Source organism: Biomphalaria glabrata, chromosome 11 (assembly GCF_947242115.1).
Source record: "Biomphalaria glabrata chromosome 11, xgBioGlab47.1, whole genome shotgun sequence".
In the NCBI taxonomy this organism is placed as follows: Eukaryota; Metazoa; Mollusca; class Gastropoda; family Planorbidae; genus Biomphalaria; species Biomphalaria glabrata.
In genome coordinates, this window is record NC_074721.1 from 24,898,263 (window position 1) to 24,921,312 (window position 23,050).

The following is a 23,050-nucleotide window of genomic DNA, read 5'->3' on the forward strand; positions in this document are numbered from 1 at the left end:
TAAAATAACCACCAAAGCAAAAGCCACTTTAACCTGTGAATGTGTGGACAGGATGATCTCTCCAAAATAGGCCTTCACAGCCACATGAAAAAGCGTTTTACAATATAAACTATAGTCACTTCAACTGAAGGAGGCCATCAACATTTTATTATTTCCCAAATAATTATTTGTTTATGAAAAAGGAGCAGTAAATTTAAAAAAACAACTCATTGTTAATCTTTAAGATTAAATTTTATAAAAGCTTCTAATAAAAAGCAAAAATCACTTACATCTTCTGAAGTTATGTGAACTACATCAACAGCTGTTGGATCTTCCTCCCAAGGTAAATCCCCAGTTGGATCTAATAAGAAGTTCACCATTGACTATAAACAAAAATATGAATTCATTCAATGTTACAACAGGAATAATTTTTTTTTTAACATTTTTAAATTAACTCGGTGGCATTTTACAAATTAACACAATAATAATAATAATAATGACAAGGTTACAAAGACAGTTTGTGTGAAAACGCAAACTTGAAATTGGATTCAATATTTTCAGAAAGAATATCAGGTACTATGAACTACAAACTATCAAAAACTACAACCCTATCTTCATCTATACAAAAGACGTGCTCAGTCAAAAGGTGTTGCTGATACTGTTAATTGTTAGTTCAACTAATGACTTGATACCACAGGACATGGAGATTTTTTAATGTTATTATTATTACATTGTTAATATTCATATGTATTCAATGAACTGATAAAGATATAATTAAATCCTATGTGTTACTTACAAAGACCGCATCACGAATGAAGAGATTAGAAACAGGATTAATACAGCAATTGGACCCCACTTTGAAAGGTCTAAAATATTATGATGTCGGATTTTCAATTTCTTTTCTGGTTTATGAGATCTAAACGAGACGGACAGATGGACAGACAGACAGACAGACATTCCACCCTTTTGTAGGTCACTAATAAAATGTGGAAATGTGGGTGAGTCAAATGAACATATAATGGCAGGATGATCAGCCTTATCAGAATCTGCCTACCTAGGTCGCCATAACCAAGTTGCAAAATTAATACACCTACACTTGGCTTTGACACATAATTTGATCAATAATTATTACAAATACTTGCGACAAGAAGTTCTTGAGTCTAAAGATTAGTTATTATAATGGGATAGGCCTATTTTGACTGTTATTTATTGATAAAAAAGAAAAAAATGCTACCATTATTGACATAGCCTTACCACTGTCATAATATAAGAAGAACTGAAATGGTAAAACAAAGAAAATATGGGAACCTAGGCTTTGAGATTAAGGGTTTATGAAAGTTACTTAAAATAACAGATTAGCCCATTGTTATATCATTAAAAATAAAGAGGTAGTAGGTTCATGTTATTTATAAGAGTTATGCTCCTTTTCAGGTAGGATTGGGGTTGCTATTAGTTTATAACTTCTGATATTTATGATAAAGATATACATGCTTTTTCTCTGCATTGTAATCTCTTTGTAATCTTGATTTCTATTGGCTATTATATCACCAAAAAATGAGAACAAAGATAAGAAAAAAGCCCTCTTTTAGTTCAAGCAAAAAGCCTTGTCAATGTGTTAGAAAGGTCACGCTCACATCTACAATAGTTAAAATCATAACATCAATCATCAATGTCTGGTTTGTCAATTTGAACATTTTAAAAAAATGAATAAAATCCTAAATGCTGTTTGTAAGAATATTGATTTAAAAAAATTAACACTTGGATAACTACATTCTTAAGAAAGGTAAAAAGATTTTAGACATGAAAAACACCTTTATGTAAAAACATTTTACCATAACAGAAAAGATATTACAACTAGCTGTGGGATTTTTTAATAGCTGACTCACTGATTATCATCACTAATTCTCCCCCTTGGGGAGAATGAATAAAATATGAAAATGTAACCTACTATTACTCAGCATATACCTAGAAAAACTAAGCCCTTTAAACAATCAAAACAGTAGAGTTAATTTTTCCAAAATGATTTTTTCTGGCAAGATTTGTTCCAAAACTTTTTCATAAAGCCAAATACAAATGTTTAATAGCACAACATAATATCTTTTTTCTTTTTTTTTAAGCATGGAAAAACACATTTTTGAGCATATTTGTCTTGTTTTTAATGCATATTTCTAAACATTGCTTCTTTCTTTTTTAGGAGTACATGTATTAAATAAATATAAACAATGAATGAAACTAAACTGATAGTTCCTTTTTTTTTTTTTTTTTAGAGCAAATAGGTAGTTAGGTATGCAAAATATGAATGTGTGTTTTTGTGTGCATCTGTCTTAGTGTGTTTGTCAGTACATGTGTGCATTTAAGTGTATGTGGGGGGGGGGGGTGCATGTGTGAGTGTGCATGTGTGTGCACATATATTTAAAATATTTTAATATTTAAAATATTTTTTAAAAATTTAATGAAACCTAACTGATATTTGCTTTTTTTTTTGAGAGCACAGAATATATGTATGAAGGTAGGTAGATCTGTGTGTTTAGAAAATTACTGCAGCATAAAATGTATAGTCTGTAACATCAGATAAAGTTAAGCACTATTTTATGATAATTAGATGCAGATCTACATGTATTCTATAACGAAAAAAAAAAATCCAATGAGACATCACATTGAATATGAGAGACTATTAAAAGTGTGTGTGTATTTTTTAATTTTTTTTTTAGGGAAGTTGGAATGTAAAATACCATTTGTAGGAGTGGAGTTATTTAAGCTTTATTTTTGTATCTTGTGTAAAGAGTGGACTAAATTGCCCTGTTCAAACTGCTCCACAAGAGGAGCAAAACTCAAATGTTTCATTCTTCAGTATTTCTATAATTCACAGACAAAATTGTGTGTAGTGTGGGGGGTGGGGGCATCATAATGTGGGCTGTCGAAAAAAGCAAATTTTTCCTTTTTGATGTTCAAAGAAATGTGTGATGTCTCTAAAACTATGCTTTGCTGGCCTTTGCATTAAATAAAAAAAGGATTTTTGGTCAAATTAATCAGAAGTGTGACATCCTTAAGGAATTATGAAATGTGTGGTTGTGGGGATGGTTTTCCCATTGGAGGATGCACATTTTTTTTTAGAAGGGGGTGTCCTAGTAATGCTGGCTGTTCCACAGAATAATAACAATAAAAGAAAATCATTCAAATCAAACTAACGAAAAGGGCATTATTTTATGTGCTTCTAGAAATCAAGTAATGTAGTGTGTATAAGACTGGGATGGCATTTTATTAGAAGAGACAACTGATTATGCTGGGAGAAGCTATTAATGTAGGACATTGCAATGAAGAATGCAAGGGACAAAAAGTCCATGTTTGGAGAATTAGTTATAATGCAGACAATACAGAACATGAATTCTTTCTTTCCAACTATAAATTAAAGGGCCAATGAAGTGTGTGTGCAGAGTTTAAATTAACAAGTTGTGGGCTGTTCGAATAAAGAATGAAAAAAACAACAAAAAAGGGACTTATAGATTTTAAGGCCAGTTAGAGGAGTTTGTAATAAGATCCCTTTCATATGCCAACTTTAGTGAACCTGTGGTATCAGCTAGTTTAAATATAAAGCTTGCTGAAGGAAATAATAAAATGACATGACAAAGGGATTAATTTTTTGCCAGACAAGATGAACAGCACAAAACAATAGCAGCTTTTCCCTGCAGGGGCTGTAAGAAATGGACTTACCTTTACTGCAAGTTTTCTGTCATAATCTTTGTTATATTCTCCATCTCTAAATCAAACATATCAAAAGTATTTTAGATCTATTTCTTTTTTTAACAAATATTATCTAACTTTTATTAAGAAAATGAAGTATATGATATTTAATGGATAATAAATGATAGTATAATGATATTTAATGAATAATAATTTTTATTTGGTTTAAAATATTGGAAAGGTAATAGAATATCATAAAGAAATGGCACAAAATATAAAAAGTTATATAAAAATACAACTTTAAAAAAATAATTATACAAATCTCTTAGAATAACGAAAAAAGAAAAAGAAACTAAATACAAATTTGTATTCCATATTTTACTCTTCTAGTTGATATTCTGAGACAACATCAATAGCAATTGATTTTGTTTATTGACATTTTATAAATAGTAAAATTATCACCATATTCAATACAAGAAACAGTACTAAGAAAATTGAACGCTGAATTCCTGTTGATTCCAAAGAAATGAAAATGACACTGGATAATTTTTTTAGATAAATACTTAAATTACATTTGTTAAGCCAGGCTTAAGAATTAATAATAGAGGAGAGGGAGCTTTTTTAGTGGATAAGCATCAACAACAAAAATTACAGTAAATAAAAAGAAAACTATAAGTCATAGGCAGCCTCTATATGTCCACTGTTTTATAGGGAAATGAAGGTCTAGGGACATAATATAATCCAGTAGTGGGTAATTAAGAAATGTTTAAAATCTTGAAAAGAATCCAATTGGGTCGTAGTGTCTGGCAGAATATACACCCCTCAAAATAAGAAGACCAGCTGTGCAAGCAAGAGCAATCGATAATAGCATGGTGAAGAAAAAGAGGCATAGCTTGATGCATACTTTGCCCAGTTCTAGCTCAGGGGTAGGCAACCTGCAGCTCATGAGCCACATGCGGCTCTTTGGATGTTAAGCTGCGGCTCTTTAGTTCCATTCTCAAATATTATTTATTTTATCAAAAAAAAATTTAATCAATTAACTAAGATTTGGCACCGATTCTATCTCTTGGCCACTTGTATTCTTTCACCACACCCCTTCCCCATGTCTTCAAAAGTAACATATTTGCAGGTGAAAGAACTCAACTTTCTTCTGCCTTATCACTTGATATAGATGAGTCTTGCGATATAAAAGACACGGCACAAGTTGGCTTTTTTGTCAGGTATATGTCTTCCCAAGGATTGCTACTGCTCTCGTGGCAACTAGAGAAGAATATTTAGCGAATGCCATGCAAAAAAGCTTTGAAGACAATAAAATTAATTTAAATCAAATTGTTTCAATAGCAACTGATGGAGCTAGAAGTATGGCAGGAAAAATAAAGTAGAATCTACGATTCTTCACGAAATTCTTATGTTTCACGAAATGGAGACTCAGTATTCCGACCTCCAACCTCCCAATAAAGTGTGATGGCTTTCTAAAGGCATGGGGTTGAAACGTCTAGCTTTTGTGCTTGAATGAAATAAATACATTCCTAAATGAGAAAGGTATTAATACCCCTGAATTAGAGAATGACAAATGGTTGCAAAAATGTTACTTCATGATGGATATATCAGCAAAAGTAAATGAGCTGAATCTAAAACTACAAGAAAATTGAAACCCAGCCGATGTTTTGGTAGAAGATCAGAGCGGTGGCTGAGCAGTTAAGTGCTTGGCTTCTGAACCGAGGTCCCGAGTTAGAATCCTGGTGAAGATTGGGATTTTTAATCTCTGGATATTTTTGGCGTTTCTAAATCCACCCAGCTCTAATGGGTACCTGACATTAGTTGGGGAAAGTAAAGGCGGCTGGTTGTTGTGCTGGCCACATGACACTATTGTTAACCGTGGGCTACAGAAAGAGATGACAATTACATCCTTTGCCCTATAGATCACAAGGTCTGAAAGGGGAACTTTACTTATTCAGAACGGTAAATGACTTCATTTTCCATTTCTAAAGAAATATCATGATAAAACCAGTGCAACTGTTGACAGGAATTCCTTTAGCACAGTTATAAAAAAAAATACTGATGAATTTGCGGAGAGATTTGAGCATTTTTAAAACCAACAAAACCATTCTAGCATTCATAGTAAATCCCCTCAACACAAATAATAATGAAATCCACATTGAGCAATTTGGAATTGAAAGTGAGCTTAAAAAAGTAAAGCTTTGTGGAGTGGAGAATTTACAGAGTTGAAAATAAGTTGGAAGAGTTGGAGATCCAGAAATGTATGTACATAATGCAACAAAAGTGGACAGCTTTCAAAGAAATGCCGCGAGATGAGGCATTTATATTCTACGCATGGATTGTCCTCCAGATTGCTAAAGCGAAGGGAAAAGTTTGGCTTTTGGAGTGCTGTCTATCTTCAGATCGACATATTCATGCAAGCAATCATTCTGTTGAATGGATATAATTAAAAGTAAAGTAAGAAGCCAACTAACAAATGTAAATTTAGAGTCGTGTTTGAAACTAAAAACAAGTTATGAGACAAATGTATCCAAACTTTCTAAAACCAAAGCCATCGCTCTCATTGAATTTGTTTGCTCAATTGTTTTGTTATTGAAGTAGAAGTTAATGTTGTATGTAAATGTTTAATTCTTTTAATTTATTTACTTACATAATAAGTAATTATCTAATGATGCCATCAATATATTTGTTGTGAAAAACACAACTTATATATAAATAAATAGATATTTTTTCTTATGAATAAATAGATTCGTTTTTATTTATCAAAGAACTTTATTTATGGAAGTACTTTTTATAGTTGGCAAGAAAAAACATTGTGGCTCTTTAAAAACTTTGAAATTTTGTAAATTGTAATTTTTGGCTCTTCCGAATCAAAAGGTTGCTGACCCCTGTTCTAGCTGAGGGGAAATTCTGTAGTGTCCCTAGACTTGAATGGAAGCTCTAGGCACAAAGCCGAACAGTTTTTGTTAGGGTATTAACGGAGGTTTAGACCTTCTTATCCTGAAGCCAAGTTCATTTCAGATGAAAAGGTAGGTTTACATATATTTAAAATGACAAACATGAGAGGAAAATTAGATTAATTTATAAACATGTCAATAATGAAAATTGCTTTATGCCTCTTAAAACAACAGTAGACATACAAAGAAGCTGATCAACTTTGACATATCCTGCCTCAGAAAAATTTTGAACAAAATGTGGTCCGACAAGAAAGGTGACATAAAAATTCCTCAAAAGAGTGGGCCTGCAAAGCATCCACACAATCCTGATGCAGTCTCAATTGTGACGATAAGGAAATCTGCAAAATGGACAACTACCCACATCCCTAAAAGGCTCCTTTATTGCCATCTAATAGAAGGAAAGCAAGCATAAGGTGGAAAAAGAAAACCTTTCAGGGACACTGTGTGGGACAGCACTGTGAAAACTTATGCAAAAATCTCTGGTAAAAAAAAAAAGAAAATCAAGGTGACTGACACAAGCCTCAGATGGAACAGCTTGCCCAGAGTGCAGCCAAGCAATTTGGGACACTGAATTATTATTCTGAGGCAAACCTAAGAACTGGCATCATATTACTTAGAAAGAACGTTGTTACAAAGCTTATATCAACTCATTCTGTCTGTCTGGTAAAAAGTGTGTACATGTTATTTCTCCCACACCCATTCTCGGATCAAGTTAAGTTGAAACTTCGCACAATTTTTCATTGGCATAGACAAGACATGAATCATTTATCTGCAGATCAAGGGGTTTATCTCCCTTTCTGTTATATAAAACAAAATTAACTATCTAGTACTGGTTAATTTTTTATTTGATTTGTGTTCTGTTATCAACTATGAAAAATTATGCAAAATTTCAACTTAATCCAAGAATGGGAAGTGGGAGCAAAAAACTTGTCAAAACATAATAAGGGGACTAAATTCATATACACATATATAAAACAATAATAACACAAAACTGTTACACAATAAACTCCCTAATGCAATAATTCAAGTTGATATTCTACAAGTAATTGACACAAAAGAAATCTGATAAATGTAAAAAAAAAATAAATAATAATGCATCATCTTCGATTTACATAAATTGATTTCTTTTTTTTTTTAAATGGGGTTTGAGTTGGAATAAGATTCATTGAGACAATAGCTCAAACTTAGTTATCATTTTATGCAAATCGAGCTATTTGATTTTATTGTTTTCATAAGTTCCAAATTAAACAAGGAAAAAAATATACTTACTTATAATGCCGCAAATCAAAAGTAGTTGGAGTAACTTTAAGCTGTTTACATACTTTCTTGTCATCCCTAATGAATAGAAAAATCAATGTAGGATTTAGAGCCAATTAATGAAACGTTACAATTATGTAACAATTCTGATGAAATTATCCAATAATACAAAAAGGTGCATCACCAATGAAAAGTGAATGACTCAGTTGCAACTAACAAAAAAAATCACAAACCATAGATTTTCAAGTAAGACAAAAATATAAAAGTATCAATCGTTATGGCACGATTAGGAATAAATTATTTGTTTCAGAAATAGGGGAAGTTTTGACTTAGTGACAATGACGTGACTAGTAAAACAAGGATAGGGTTTTAGGGACAGAACGAAATAGAAGTCGATATAAACAGACTACTTTCATAACAATGTAGAAATAAGTAGCATTTTATGAACATATAGTTAGCTGACATTGGACAGTTCCCTTCATTGCTATTAAACTTGTTTGACATTTATTATCAGCATCGACTAACTTCAATTGATTGTTCGGCCTTTCGCTTGTGTTATTGGATTACTTTGAGTGTTACCTCCATTTGGTTGATTTGCAGAAGCACCTAACACAATATATTCCTAATACAACTAATATTAATACCAGTAACTTCTTCCATAAACACATACTGTTAGTAAAATCACTAAAACTTTGCAACGCATAATTTTTAGACTCAGAGCCAGACACAACAGAATGAGAAAACTTATGTTCTGAAAGCTAAAAGTCAGGACTAGCAAAACCTGCCCATGTGGAGCATCACCAGAGAATGCTGAATACATTTGTGCTTAAATTACACAAAAAGCGTATATTTTTTACGTTCATTTATTTACTTTTATATTGTGTTTTCATAATATTCATTTTGCATACATAACTGTCAATTTAAAATTATTGCTAAGCATGGACATTGCTACAAAATTGTTGCGTCAGTATTTTCAAACATGCTAAAGTTAGTGCAAAGGTTGAACTTGTTTTTATTTCCCTATATTAGAAATCAGATTAGGAATTCACGTCTTCTACATCAAGTTTATTTCTGTAGTATTAGATAACTAACAGGCAAAAAAAAAAACATATTTCACAAATAAACTTGGAAAAAACTTGGAAATGGAAGAGGGGGTCTAAAAAAAAATTCAAATAGAGCAGAATGACTGCAAACAATTGGTCCAAAAGTTGGTAAATGACATTAAAAAAAAATCATATTTAGCTGCATTGCTGCAATGATGACGTTGCTAATATATGAATCATTCAGTGAGTTACAATGAATTCTTAGCTCATTCTGTACCAAACATTGAAATCCAGACCGACATCATAGCATACTTCAAAACTTAAATACTGTATGTCCTTATCGGCAAAACTCTGATGTTTGGCTTCATACATTTGGAAGATAGAGCTTCATTACTAATGAAGCATCTGGAATTTCAATTATTGCTTAAACTATTGGAGTAAAACAAACTGCAAAAAAATTGTCATTTTATTTTCTTAACGTTTTTCTGTCCATGAAAGCTTCAATATAGCTATGAAAACGAGTAATAAGAACAACTTTCTTCGAGGCATTGAATAAATGCAGGCCTGAGTTTGCATCTTTGACTGAATGATCAGAATGTTTCAACATATTGCCAATTTGAATAATCTTCATTAACTTAAAATTGTTTAGAATGACATGTATAGAAAATGTTTCAAATAAGAATTAGAAGTTTTAATAATTTATATGGATATTTAAAATTATTTATTTTTAATATATATGCTTTTTTATATGTATAATCTGTGGGCACACCTAATTTCTGTAAATGTCCGCGTGCCGGATAAAACAGTCCCGCATTTAGCCCACCCCTGGTTTAGCCCACAGTTTTAGGAGATTGAGATTAGAACTGCACATTTTGTGTCTTATCAGAAACTTGCAAATTTTTAGCAGCCTCTGAAAATGGAAAAGATGCTATTAGTTTTGTGTGGAATGTCTGTCCGTCCGTCCGTCCCGTTTAGATCTCGTAAACTAGAAAAGATAGTGAAAATCCAACATCATAATATTTTAGACCATTCAAAGTTCTGATGCTACTGCTACGTTTTTCTTTTCTGAAAGCGAAAAAAATAATTTTTTAAATCACTTATGCAAGCAGTTTTTTTTTTAAATACACCACTTTTACAACTATTCACTATTCTCTATAAATTTAATTGTAACAAACATGGGAGTCTTTTAGTAGAGGAGGTGACAATTTACCATATTTTTAACACACTTATGCAAATGGTTTTTAATTTTTTGTCAAAATTTTTTTTTTTACATTTGTATTGCTAAGTTAAGTAAGTTGTGTCATACTACATACTAACTACTACATTTACACACAAAAAATGTTTACTTTTTTTTTTAAAGAGAAAAAATCTATTTAGTAAGCATATAAGTTAGACGTATTTAAAACAGCAATTAATAAGTAGTTTTTCATATTATCGCGTGAACTGCAGTGCTGCACTATAGCAATAGAACACTTGACTAAAGGAAAATTTTTAATATTTTTTTTACGGAAATGTTTTTTTTCTTGAGGCTTTGAATAAGAGATTGACCCTTTACAAAACAATTAGATCAATTAGATATTTATTATAAGACATCAGTTAGGAACAGTTCACATCTAACTTCACATTCACTTTCACCTATCCTTTGGTCTGCTGGACAGCTGGGGCACCACACAACCTTCTTTCTCCATTCTTCTCTGTCATTTGTCTTTGATAGAATTTCATTCTGATGTTCATTCTGAAAATATTGAAACCTGCCTGGGTGGACCACTTCGGGAGCCGATTTTAAGTTTTTGTCTTTGTAACCTTGTTTTTTTTTAAGATTTAGGATCATTATTAATTTATTATTATTATTTATTAAAGTTTAACATACCCACAGTTAATGTAGGCCAGTGTTGCTTTCCCCTTCATTTCTTCAGCCACTTCTTCAAAAATGTGAGACACTTTAGCAGTTGCTTTTTCTTTCAAAACAAAAATATAAAATGTTTTATTATAGTGATTTAAAAAAGCATGATAAATCTGTAGAAAAGTATTAATAAATTTCTATCCCTAAATCAGTATGAAAGTAAATGATACATTTTTACTTCTAGACTTTCAATATAAACACCTATTAAACAACATCTTAATGGCCAAATCAAAATTATTATACATTTTTTTTAATATATCATAAATGTGGCACAATGGTCATATGCATGCCTTGCATTCACAACTCCCAAAGATATTTCTGATGATACAAAACATTTTTTCCATTTGATCCTATAGATCTAGATCTAAAAAGTATTAACAGTTAAAACTGATTATTAAACAATTTCTCTGCTTTTAGAGATTTTTACTAAGCAATCAAAAGGAGAACATATAATTCTAAAACTGGATTGCTGAGAGTAGTGATATTTATATGTTTTTTAATGCAATTGTTTATCTTTTGCAATAAGAGAAGACATTTTTTAGAAACAATTTTATAACATCTTAATGGCCAAATCAAAATACACATTCCATTTATTTTTATGGTATATCATAAATGTGGTACAATGGTCAAATGCATGTCCTGCATTCACAATTCCCAAAGATATTTCTTATGATACAAAATCATCTTCTTTTTTGAAGTAACGTCTGTATTATAAAAGATAATAACATAAGGTTTTTTTGCAATAATAATTTCTCAATCTAATAATCAAATACAACACCAGGTTATAACATAAATAATATCTTGGCTGACCAAGGTAATTTAAAAATTACAGAAGGAGACAAAGTCAGAGGCATAGCTAGCCATGTGCAGGTGGTGCAGGCTGCACAGGGCATCAAACTAAGTATAAACTTTCTCAGTAAAAACAACATACATGAACAAAGACAAACTAATGTATACTACAAATTTAATTATTTTGCTACTTTGTTAATCTCTTATATTCTTTTATTAATTAAATGTAAACTGTAGACCAGCTTATATCAAATTTAATAGATTTGTTTAGCTCTCACAAGGCAACACACTTTTACTAGCCCACTTTCTTCTGGGGCACATGGTACATGTTACTTCATTGCTGGTTTCATCTAGATCTAGAGCTTATAAATATAAACTCTGGACTATTGATCTAGATAACTTTTGTAGTTTATTTCATTTAACTATGATCCTTTGTAGGTCCTGTCATTTTGAAAATAATTTACTGCTTCATGTAAATTTTAATGACCATTGAGTACAGAGACATCATTATTTTTTATTCAAATTTTTTTTTATGCATTTCTTTTTCATCAATAATTGTAATACTATAATGAAAACAACATTAGGGGTGTTGATCAAGACTGAAAAGTCTGGTTAGCACATGGTGCTAGCACAGATGGACAAATAGTCATCTCAGGTTGAAATGGTTGATGGCAGGGATCAAAGGGTCCAAAAGGTAAAAATCTGATAATGCTACCTAAAAAGAATCTTGGATATCATTCCTTTTCTCGCAAAGCAGAATCTGGCACTCAGCGGGCATCGCTAACAAGTTGAAGAAGAATTGCATTGTCAAAATCTAGGTAATTTCTAGTAGTTGTGAGATTAAAATCCAAGTAAGATCCACTCCTGAGAGAACATCTGCTCCAAACCAAGCTAGTTCAAGATCGAATACATACATGTCCCCATGATAGAAAATGAACTTATTGTAATATTGGGTAATTATGAGCCTAATATATCTTGATTATGATGACAGCACACCTTATATGTCAAAACTTGATCAATTTTCCCTAATGTTAGGTTTACCTTGTAAATATCATCTCAATTTATTGTTTACTCTAACCATTCTCTGAATTTGTCCGGAAGTCAGACTGCTGAAGCTGAAATCAATTCAGTATCACTTTTCGGTACAAGGGCCCGTTAACACTAATTTTTCTCAATTTAAACACACTGCTAGGACGTCCCGCTGGAGAGCCAGTGGAGCTGTCAAGATGATTATGGATTATTTTTCAAAATTTATAGAAACTCTATAGACATCAACACGTACAGATATTAACTCTTCTACTAGGTCTGAAGCAGCTGGATTGTTAGTTTCTATAACTATGCAGTCTTCAATTTTTCACCTACCATGGGATTTTGGCCCTTGTATTAACTGACACAATGGAAATGTGTGTCTATCTACAAAAACAAGGCTTGTCAATTTGAGACTGTACACATGAATGAAAACCATTAAAAACATTCTAAGCTAGTCAGGACAACATAGCTGAAGCTAGTGCTACTTCTTTTAAAAGCATGTGCTCAGAGATGGTGATTAGTGCAGAACCTCAAAGATGTATTGGCCAAAAGAAAAAGGTAAAGATTATGTATTAATACACAAGAAAAAGCTACAGATGGAAATTTAATCTTCCTTGGACAGGAAAGTTCAAGAAATAATTACCCGATTTGAAAATATCATGATGAGGTAGGTAAATATACATTTTTGTTGCCATCCCAACTATTGAATCCACAAATCGAAATCTATCTTGACAGTGCTCATAGCAACATTGACAAAAGCTAATTATATCTCCCTGAAGTGAAAGAGGCTTCAACGGTTGTCGCAGTTTCTTCAGAAGCCTTTTAACTTCTGAAACAAGGACCTATTTGAGATCTTGAGTTTTATAATGATGATTCAAATATAAATATTGTCTTTATTTGCATATTTCTGACAATTGCAAACAAAGTTTTTTTCAGACTTAATGTAATCAAGAATTAATTGCGATTAACAATGAAACATTTGCGACTCACTAAAAAAAGATTTTGATAAAAATATAGATAGTTTTGCATGCATGAAATATTTTAAATATTTTTTTTGCATATTTTAAATAATTTAACAATGAATAAAATTTAGTTTGGGGAAAAAAAGTATTTTTGCTTAGAGCTCCAAAATAACAACACTTTAATGTCCAATAAATCACAGCAAATACTGTACCTTTGGCAACATGTACAAGTACAAATGCTTCAACATTTACAACCGTATCAACTTTTGTATTCTGTATCAACTCTTCTAGACTCATCTCGGGCTTGCACAAAGTTCAGCTGTTCCAGACTGACTTCACACACTGTGCTCACTGTACAGGACTTGATTGTAGTTCATGACTTTGTCTCGTACTGGTGAGGTGTCTTAACTCTACTCTGAACTGAAGTGTTATAATGCACCATACGGAATTTACACTGCACTGAACCATGTAGACTGTGACACCTTCCTTATTCATATAGGGTCCCTGAAGGCTTTCTAGAACCTGATGGAACATTGCTTGCTGAATGATCACATGACTATTTCAGACAAGATTTGCCTGAGTATTGTTTACAACACAGATCTTCACTCATTGCAGATGATTGTCGCCACTTATTGTAGTTGACCACCCATCTAATGCTGTCCTGTGTAAATTGTGTAATAATTACCTCATCCCCATCGCCACCAGAGTAATTTTGAAAATAAAATGTAAAAGATGGTGAGTTTATGTCAGAATGACCACAAATAATGACTGTTAAGAGATTTCAACAAAAAGAAAATGAAGAAATGTCTGTAACCTGTACATACACTGTATCTGAAAGATTATTCTATTCCTATCACCTGAAATATCTTTTTATGCTTTGAACACATTAAGATACTAGAAATGAATTACGAATGACATACAAAATTTTAAGAGCAAACAAAAATCTACTTCCTCTTTTTTTTTTCTACAAGAGACATAGAGCCTATCAAATATTTTGCTTTCTTTCCATGCACTTTTTCTATGTTTAAACCTACTCTATTTTAATTATGTCATATTGTGTTTTTATTAGGGGTGCACCGGATAGTACTTTTTGATATCCGGCCGGGGCCGGATATGACCGGATAGTAAAATTTGATATTCGGCCGGAGCCGGATACCTAAGTGTCTTGTTAATAGCTTGTGTTGCTGAACATTTTACAAAACTGTTAAATAACATACCTATATTGGTTGGTTTTATTTGTTTTCCTTTTATATACTTTATTGTTTTAAACTCTGTTACTGATTGATTTATTCAAGCTTAACAGTATTTCTAAAAATCTGTATAGCATGAGTGTGTCTGTGTGTATATACGATGCCACCAACTGTAAAGGATGTGTGTAGGAAGGTCAATGTAAATAATGTTAGTATATATTTAACTAGTTACTAATGTAAATCTCATAAGTAAAGTGCAATCTGCCTTGTATAGTGGTCGGATGTATGTGTTTCAGACCAACAACCTGGTCAGATATACCTAGTGAGCCTACACATGTAGTCCTAGTGTAGTGTGTATAGTTGTTCGTGTTAACCATCAAGCATTGTTTTTTCCTTGAGCATACGCACGCAATAGAGTTGGGTGTCAGTCAAAAAAGATAACACATTGGCATGGTCAGTCAAGCATATAGATAAATTATACCCGTCCACTAGTAAGAGGTCAAGGGTTGTTTTTTTTTTACGTTCCAGCTTATTGTTTCTTTGTTTGCTAGCTCTAACTGCGGTACTATTATTCAATTTATTTTATGCGATTTTAAAATTTACTGTAAGTTTTTCCGTTATTTATTAAGTCAAAAGAATTAAACAATGAAATTAGCTTTCTTTCTAAAGATTTTAATACAGGGCAGAAAAATACACACTCGCTAACATGCACATCTTTGTTTTATTTTATTGTGTAAAGAACGTATGTTAGAAACATCTTCCTTAAGTATTAATTATTTTATTCGTGGTTTCAGTAACTGTTACAAAAGGGAACGATAGTAAGCCTATGGATGTCAGGTGTGTAAAAGTCGTCCAAACCTGATACACAGTGGCTAAGTACGCATCTTAAGTAAAAAAAAATAGTAATAACAAGGAGTTAATTGACTGTCACGAATTATTAAGAATATCATTATCAAATCAAGACACTTAACTGCTGGAGTAATATTCAAGTTAGCACGTTAGAAAAATTATTTAACCATAATATTTATTGACAGTGTAATATCCTTTGTTAGCACGTTGTGTTTTTTCATTCTGGCTTAAAAATGGTCAATGTCTATCAATAAATTGGGTGTCAAGGACCAAAGAAATAAAATAAAGAGTAGGGGGTGTTTAGCTCTCCATTTAAAGATAGCCCTGGTCGTGTCTTCTACAAAATAATTAGTTACTGGCTTACTGGGCTATATAATCTCGCGGTTTGTGTTCTGTGTAGCTAAAGGTCACTCGTTTAGGTGCGTGTGATCTTTAGTCCAGCTTACTAATTGAGATTTATGTTCAAGTAACTCGGCACACTTGAAAAGGTGTGGCCTCTAGCCCAACCACGTGATTAAGATTTTTCTCCAAAAAGCAAACTCTTTGTCCGGATACCCGTGTAGATGTTTGGCTTGAAGTCCAGTCCACCCCCCCCCCCCAATTAACTACTAAGTAAACAAACATAGTTCCCTCGTGTGACTTCTAGAGAGTGCTTACGTCCATCGTATCTGACTTGGGGTCACCTGTCAATCAATGAACTCAATGTGTTGGACATTACAAATAAAAGTGGGAGGGAGTTGTTCATCTGGAAATATACCTAGTCCTAGTTACCTTAGAGGTGTGGCTATGGTAGTCCAACCCCCGTAATAAAGATTAACTACTAAATAAACAAACTCAGTTCCCTCGAAAGGAGTGACCTCTAGAGAGTGTCAATACGCTGACATTAAACCTACGTCCATAGTATTTAACTTGTGGTCATCTGCCTATAAAAAAAAAACTCAATGTGATGAACTAAACAAATAAAAGGGGTGGGAGTTGTTCCTCTCTACCTCTGGAGATATACCCGCACAGCTAGACAGACGTCTGGTCAGCATGACGTAGTCAAAGAATGTAGCATTTTAACATGTTAATTAACCTACTCAAAGGTCAAGTCAAATTGAAAAAAGTGTCAGCCATTGCTGCTCTGTATGTAAAGCGCATTTACGATGTAAAGTTTCATTTCTATTTATATTAAGTTATTAACACGCCTTGTCTTTATAATAAACTATGTTTGGTGCATATTCATAATGGCTCTATTTTTAAGCACATTATTTTGTTTTAATATAAACATTAATACATTCTACAACATATATTAATGGAACGAGGTCCACTTTATGCATATTACATAGGTGTATATTTTACTATCCGGTAGTGATATCCGACCGGAGCCGAATAGCACCGGATAGTAAAAAATGCCGGATATTCGGCAGAAGCCGGAGCCGGCGCGACTATCCGGTGCACCCCTAGTTTTTATTTTCTCTTATAAATTACAGATGTTCCTTCACTACCAAGAAAAAAAAAAGTTATGAAAGCAGATTTGTTTTTGTTTTTTTCAAGAACATAGAAGGTGCAAGTCTGTGTGGAGAACATAGCTAGTCTTTTGCATTAAACCATGTAATGCACTGTATTTTATAAGGACTAGAACTAGATCATCTATAATACACAAAACACCACTCACTCACAAAAAAATCTCTGGTTCTTGTGGGTGTGTGGGGGGAGGGGATATTATCACATATATCTAGCTATCTTATGGGTAGATAGAGGAATAGATAGTACTTGAAGAATTAATGGGCCTAAAACTGTTTACATGTTCCTTCAGAATTGAAGATTATTACATCTTAACCTATACCTCGTAAAAGACATCAGGGCATGACAGCAGGCGGTGTTCAAGCCTGTGACCATCAAGAGGACAGTTCAGAACACATACCACACGATGTGACAAAAGGGAATTCTGGAAGTTCTATTGAAAGTGGAAAAGAAAAGGGGAGGATGAGGTGACTGATCAAAATAAGCAATATATACCATAAGAACATATCAACAGACATGTTGATTTAATGCTTGAGTGTGGCGGTTGTTTTCATATTGGACTGCTGTTCATTGATTGGCAAAATATTAATATATAAGTAAGTGAGTTGTTTTAACTTAAAAGATTTATTTGTATTATCTCTATAATAATAATTTATTTATTTTTAATAAACTCTAATTTCTTAATGTTTATTTAGTAGAAGTTTTTAAATGGAAAGCATTGTATCTATTGCTATTTTTGCCCACCTTGCCCCCAATCAAAAACTAGTTAATTGAAGCATCACAAAAACAGTTGACAAAAAATGCAAGTAGGCCTACACCAATTTTTTTTAATAGTGAAAGGGTCATTTCTCAAATTCACAAGACCACATGCATGTGATAAGTTCACAAAGAATCGATGCCAAATTTATTTCTTTAAGGCTATTTTTTAAGAAACAGGCTTTTGAAAATAATAATTATGCTTGAAAAGACAATAAAAAATATTTTCAATCCATTTTCATTTAGCCATTTTACATTGTTAATAAGATGAAAGCTAAAAACTTTTAATATTGATTTAAAATGATTTAAAACATTTAGTCTTTTACCCCTTTCTTTTTCAGAACAATTTAAAAAGAGCAAAGTCTTGAATAATTTAGGGTCTAATTACAATAATGTTATGAAACAAATTCTTACCAGATTGAGAACATATTACAAGTAAGTTGGTTTTTGTTCGCAACACTTTTTTAAATTCCTTCACATCATCTATTCTGATAATTAGAGACTTTCTATTTTTATTTTTTTGAGCATCCAAATAACAAGGAACAAGGAGCTGTCAAAAAAAAAAAAAAAAAATAGATAAAGATTCAAAGATACCATTTTTTTTAAAAATATATTTTGATATTTTGCAATATATAGACTTTGAAATCTGGCTATCAGGTGCAGAAATGTCACATCCAAAAAACATAAATAACAAAGATATTATTAATCATAAGATGTGAGTGACTCCCAGCTTTAAATGTTGTCATAACCTGTTCATGTGGCTTAATTAGATAAACTGCCATTACTGAGAAGTAAGGGATAAAGGCAGATATTTGGTGCCTCTAAAACTGAAAGCTTAAGGCAGATGGAGCTTGTTGGCTTACTGAACTTTGGAAAAAATTGGGAACAGAAACCCTTTAGACTTTAGGAATATCAACTCTTGATAGTCCGACACTTAATTATCTGACACAGTGCTTATGTAAATTTATGCAATTAATGTATAATGTAGAGTATGTATATTTTTAGAATGTAGGTAGGCTGAAATTGTAATTTAAAAAACTATGTGAAAGCTGAAATTATGTTATATATTTTTTAGATGTTACTTGTTCATCTAATACACCCTTGATAACAGAATACATTATTACATCATGAATAGATTTTTCTCAACATATATGTAGTTAAAATTCTTTAAAGTACAGCTAACCTTTAGTGATCCAATGTTTTTGGTAATCCCACACCCCCTTGTTCCCATGAGCATCGGACTATCAAAATTCTACTGCATTTCATCTATTCAAAAAGAGCAATAAAACAAAATGGTTCACACAAAGTTTAGCTTTATTGTCATACAAGTTTTTTTTTCTTTTGTATCCTGATTGTAATAAAAGAGTATTTTAGAATTAAACACCTAACCCAAAAGGTAAGCTGTAGAGTGAATGCATAAACAAAGTAATATCTAAGAATAACACTAAAAATCTATGGTCATACATTAAAGCTAAGAAAATGGAAAAAACAGGAGTAGCCATATTAAAAAAGAAAAAAAAAAATTTTTTTGTAAAAGACAATAGACCTCCTTTACACAACTTATAGAGCAATAACTTTTCCCTTAATCACTAATGAATGTTAGACTTAGAAATGAGAAAAACATTTTAAAAAATACTTTTTAAAAAACAAAGCTTAGAGAATTTTAGTAGAGATATCATACAATTTGTATACGACTTCTATACTTAAGTACTCCCTAGCTGACAAGAGAATGGAAGGACCTGTCATTGAAAGAGGTTCTATCAAAGGCAAAAAACAGAAAGGTATGGAGAAGACAGTTGACAAATCCTGTAATCCTGTGTGGTGCCCCAAAGGTCCAACAGACTATATGCTGTGTATGTACGTTTATACATAGGGTTAGGGGTTACTGGGCATTAGGGTTAGGGTTTAGACCCCCAGCCTCATAAGTTCTGGACCCGCTAGTGCCTACATCTAATACATTAACCACTCTGCCAGCAAGATGAAAATAGAAAGTTTTATAGTTATCTATTGCTAGCTTCAATCTTTGAAGCGGCTACCTACAAAAGTATATAAAGGCGGCTAATTCAACGTATAAGACCACATCAGTCAAGTACAATTTCTTTTCTATGCTTGAGATACCAAACAAAATAATTAATTACCAATACTTAATTCACTAATTGGTTAATTTTTTTTAATGATTCTTGTTTTGTCAGGTAAAAGAAATAAATAACTGTGCAAAATTTCAGCTTGATCTGAAATTGAATGTGGCAGAAATAATGTGTACAAACTTTTCACCAAACAGAAAGACAGAATTGATATAAGCTTTGTTAAAAAGGAATATTTTTACCCTACCCCATTTCCCCTCCCCTTCCAGAAAGTATTCTTGTTTAGCGAATTTATAAATCTGCTAGACTTAATAAAACTCCAATATTAGGCCTTCAGATATAGATCTCGATTTTAATTTTTTTTTTAGGCTAATTTTGACTAAAATTACTATAACTTCTGTTCTAATTAGCCTAGAAACATAAATGAGGTATCAATAAACTCAGTTCAAAAAGCTCTATATCGAACTATACATTACATATCATTACAATAGATAAAGCTTGAAATTTTATCAAAGTACCTGAAATATACTATTACTATATATATAGTATATTAATAATATTCTATAGACATAGAATATATAGAGAACTAAAATCTAAGAACACTAGAATACTAATTCATCTTTACTTTTTAACTATAAGCTAGATAGATCTAGATCTATACAGATCTAGTCATTTTCATCTAATGAACAGGTTAAGTCCTGCAGCAATTTTTACATTTTAATTTTTATAACTCTGAAATGGTAACAAGTTTTAGGGAAAAAAACTGCAAACATCTATAAGCTTATTTATAACCTTATATTATTTATAAGCTCCATTTATCAATAAAAACATGTTATTTTGTAGTTACAATAAAATATGAAGTCAAAGAGGGTCAGGTCAATGATGTCCAGCGCTGACATTAACAAACACTTTACACCACTTTATAACTTATCAAACACGCTCAGTACACCAATAAACATAGTTATAAATTATATTAAAAAATGTTATTATCTTCAACTTTGTTTTTTTTTTTAAATCAATTTCTTTTTACATCACATTAAGACAGGTCAGTGTAACTTTTCCCATTCTCAATTGCTGCCTTCTCTGCTTACCTGACACCGCAATCAGGCCATTAGACACAAGTTTTACCTGTTTGACAAAAAAAAATCTGCGAGACCCGCATGTCTAGCCCACTCACTCCACTCAGTGATTGTGTCTTAAATTTGGTAACTGACTGATCAATAATCGTCCCTCCTGCTACTTTTTTTTTGTCTCTATGATACGAAGCTTAGTCGATCAATAATTAGGATGCAAAGGAGAGACAGAATAAGAGAGAGGAAAAGCAGGGTTTGTGCCTATTACTTGGTTTGTTTGTTAATTGTATTAGCAATTTTTTGCTTTTGTAGCCTATCACTTTAGATTGCCTTTGTCTTTTGTAAATTTGTAGCATATTAGTGATTTGAAAAGAAAGTACCCACATTTAGCTATATATTCCCTTTCTTTTTACCCAGCTTCGATATTCCTTTTCTTCACATCTGAGTTGGTTTTTAAAACACCTTTGGAATGCATATTTAACTAACAAAATATTATAGATAATAAGAAAATATTACAAAATAAATCAAAATTAATTTTTATTTCCCAGCCTTGAGTCATAGAAATCTATCTTTTTGATAAGCATTTTCAACATTAAAACAGTTTTCATAATGTAGATATATATCTGAGTGATTTATACTTAAACAATTAAATCTATTTTTAGGAACCCCCTATATACACATAGGCAATGACATGCACATGTTTACATGCCTTTTAGATCTATATGGGTCAGGTTTAGATGATACATCATGGTCTAGAAAATCTCCTTAACCCCAGACCTACCCTCCTTCAGTCCTAGAGGAAAAAAAGTGACGTTGTAATACCATTGCAGTTTGAGCCATATTATAACCCTGTTTTTCAGAGTAATCGAAACTGTCTGTCTGAGCTATAAAGTATTTAAAGAAATGGAGCATGCACAAAAACAATAGAAGATGAGAGAGGCAATAGAGGCTTGTTAGTTCTGCTATTAGATGCTCATGACTCATGGCTATCAAAATAAAGTTTATAAAGCATTAAAGGTTCATTTTAAATTTTAACAAATAATTACAAATAGGCTATTGTGAAGTATTGTGGGGTGTTCCTTAGGCCTTAGAAGAGGAAAATGTCTATTAGATAATAGTATAATATAGTGTCTAGATCTATAGTGACTATAGTTATAGTAATTAGTATGTAAAATACTGTCTATAGTCACACAGTATCTTATAGTTATATTTATAGTCTAGCTACGATCATAGTAAGTACAGTATGTATACTATAGAATAGTCTATAGTATAGTGAGTATAGTCACAATAGACTCAATAGTGAATAGTGTCTATCATCTATGTCTATTATTAAAAATGAATATAGTCTAGATCTAGAGTATTATATTATCATTATATACCTCGATTTCTCGTCTCTAGACTAGATCTAGACAAAAATTCACAATCACAAATATACTAAAATAGATCTAGATCTAGATTTTCTAGATCTAAAATCTAAATAAAAACTAAATTAAAGTTGTATAAAATAATTAGATAAAAGTTAAAGATCTAGATTCTATTTCTAGATCCCTAGATTCTAGTGACTAGTCTTTATTTTTATTAAATAATAAAATATTACTCTCTTACTAGAAAGACGAAAGTCATGATGCAGATATTAAACACGGGCATTTTCAGCAAAGTCGATGGCATCATGATCAAGCTGTAGAGACTATATGATACTATATGTTGCCACGTTAGTACAATATCATGATATGGATCTGTTTCAGTATTTGATCTAGATTTTCTATTTGTTCCGGGGTCAGTAAATATAATATCTAATACTAATACAGTCCAGTCTATATTATATTAAATCTAGATTCTAGACCTATACAGTCTATATAATATGTCTTCAAGCTTCAAATGCTGGGTATTTCTCACTAGATCTGAGAAGTTCGATATTTTATTTTGTATACAGTATAGGTCAGTGAGGCCTAACCACAGACCTATATCTATATTATAAAGTAGAATGTGTGG

The 23,050-nt window shown here is 31.9% G+C and overlaps 1 protein-coding gene across 1 annotated transcript in view; it reads right to left on the reverse strand.

Moving 5' to 3' along the window:
* LOC106070869 (protein disulfide-isomerase A5-like) overlaps positions 1-22,944 on the reverse strand; it is a 72,038-nt gene extending 49,094 nt beyond the window's left edge. Inside the window, exons 1-6 of the mRNA XM_056004152.1 lie at positions 22,664-22,944; positions 18,316-18,451; positions 10,788-10,875; positions 7,887-7,952; positions 3,691-3,736; positions 270-362 (exon numbers count right to left, since the gene is read on the reverse strand). Of these exons, the coding sequence (XP_055860127.1) occupies positions 270-362; positions 3,691-3,736; positions 7,887-7,952; positions 10,788-10,875; positions 18,316-18,451; positions 22,664-22,729 (495 nt within the window). The 5' untranslated portion in view covers positions 22,730-22,944. The remainder of the gene's footprint in view (positions 1-269; positions 363-3,690; positions 3,737-7,886; positions 7,953-10,787; positions 10,876-18,315; positions 18,452-22,663) is intronic.
* Between the last annotated feature and the right edge of the window lie 106 nt (positions 22,945-23,050).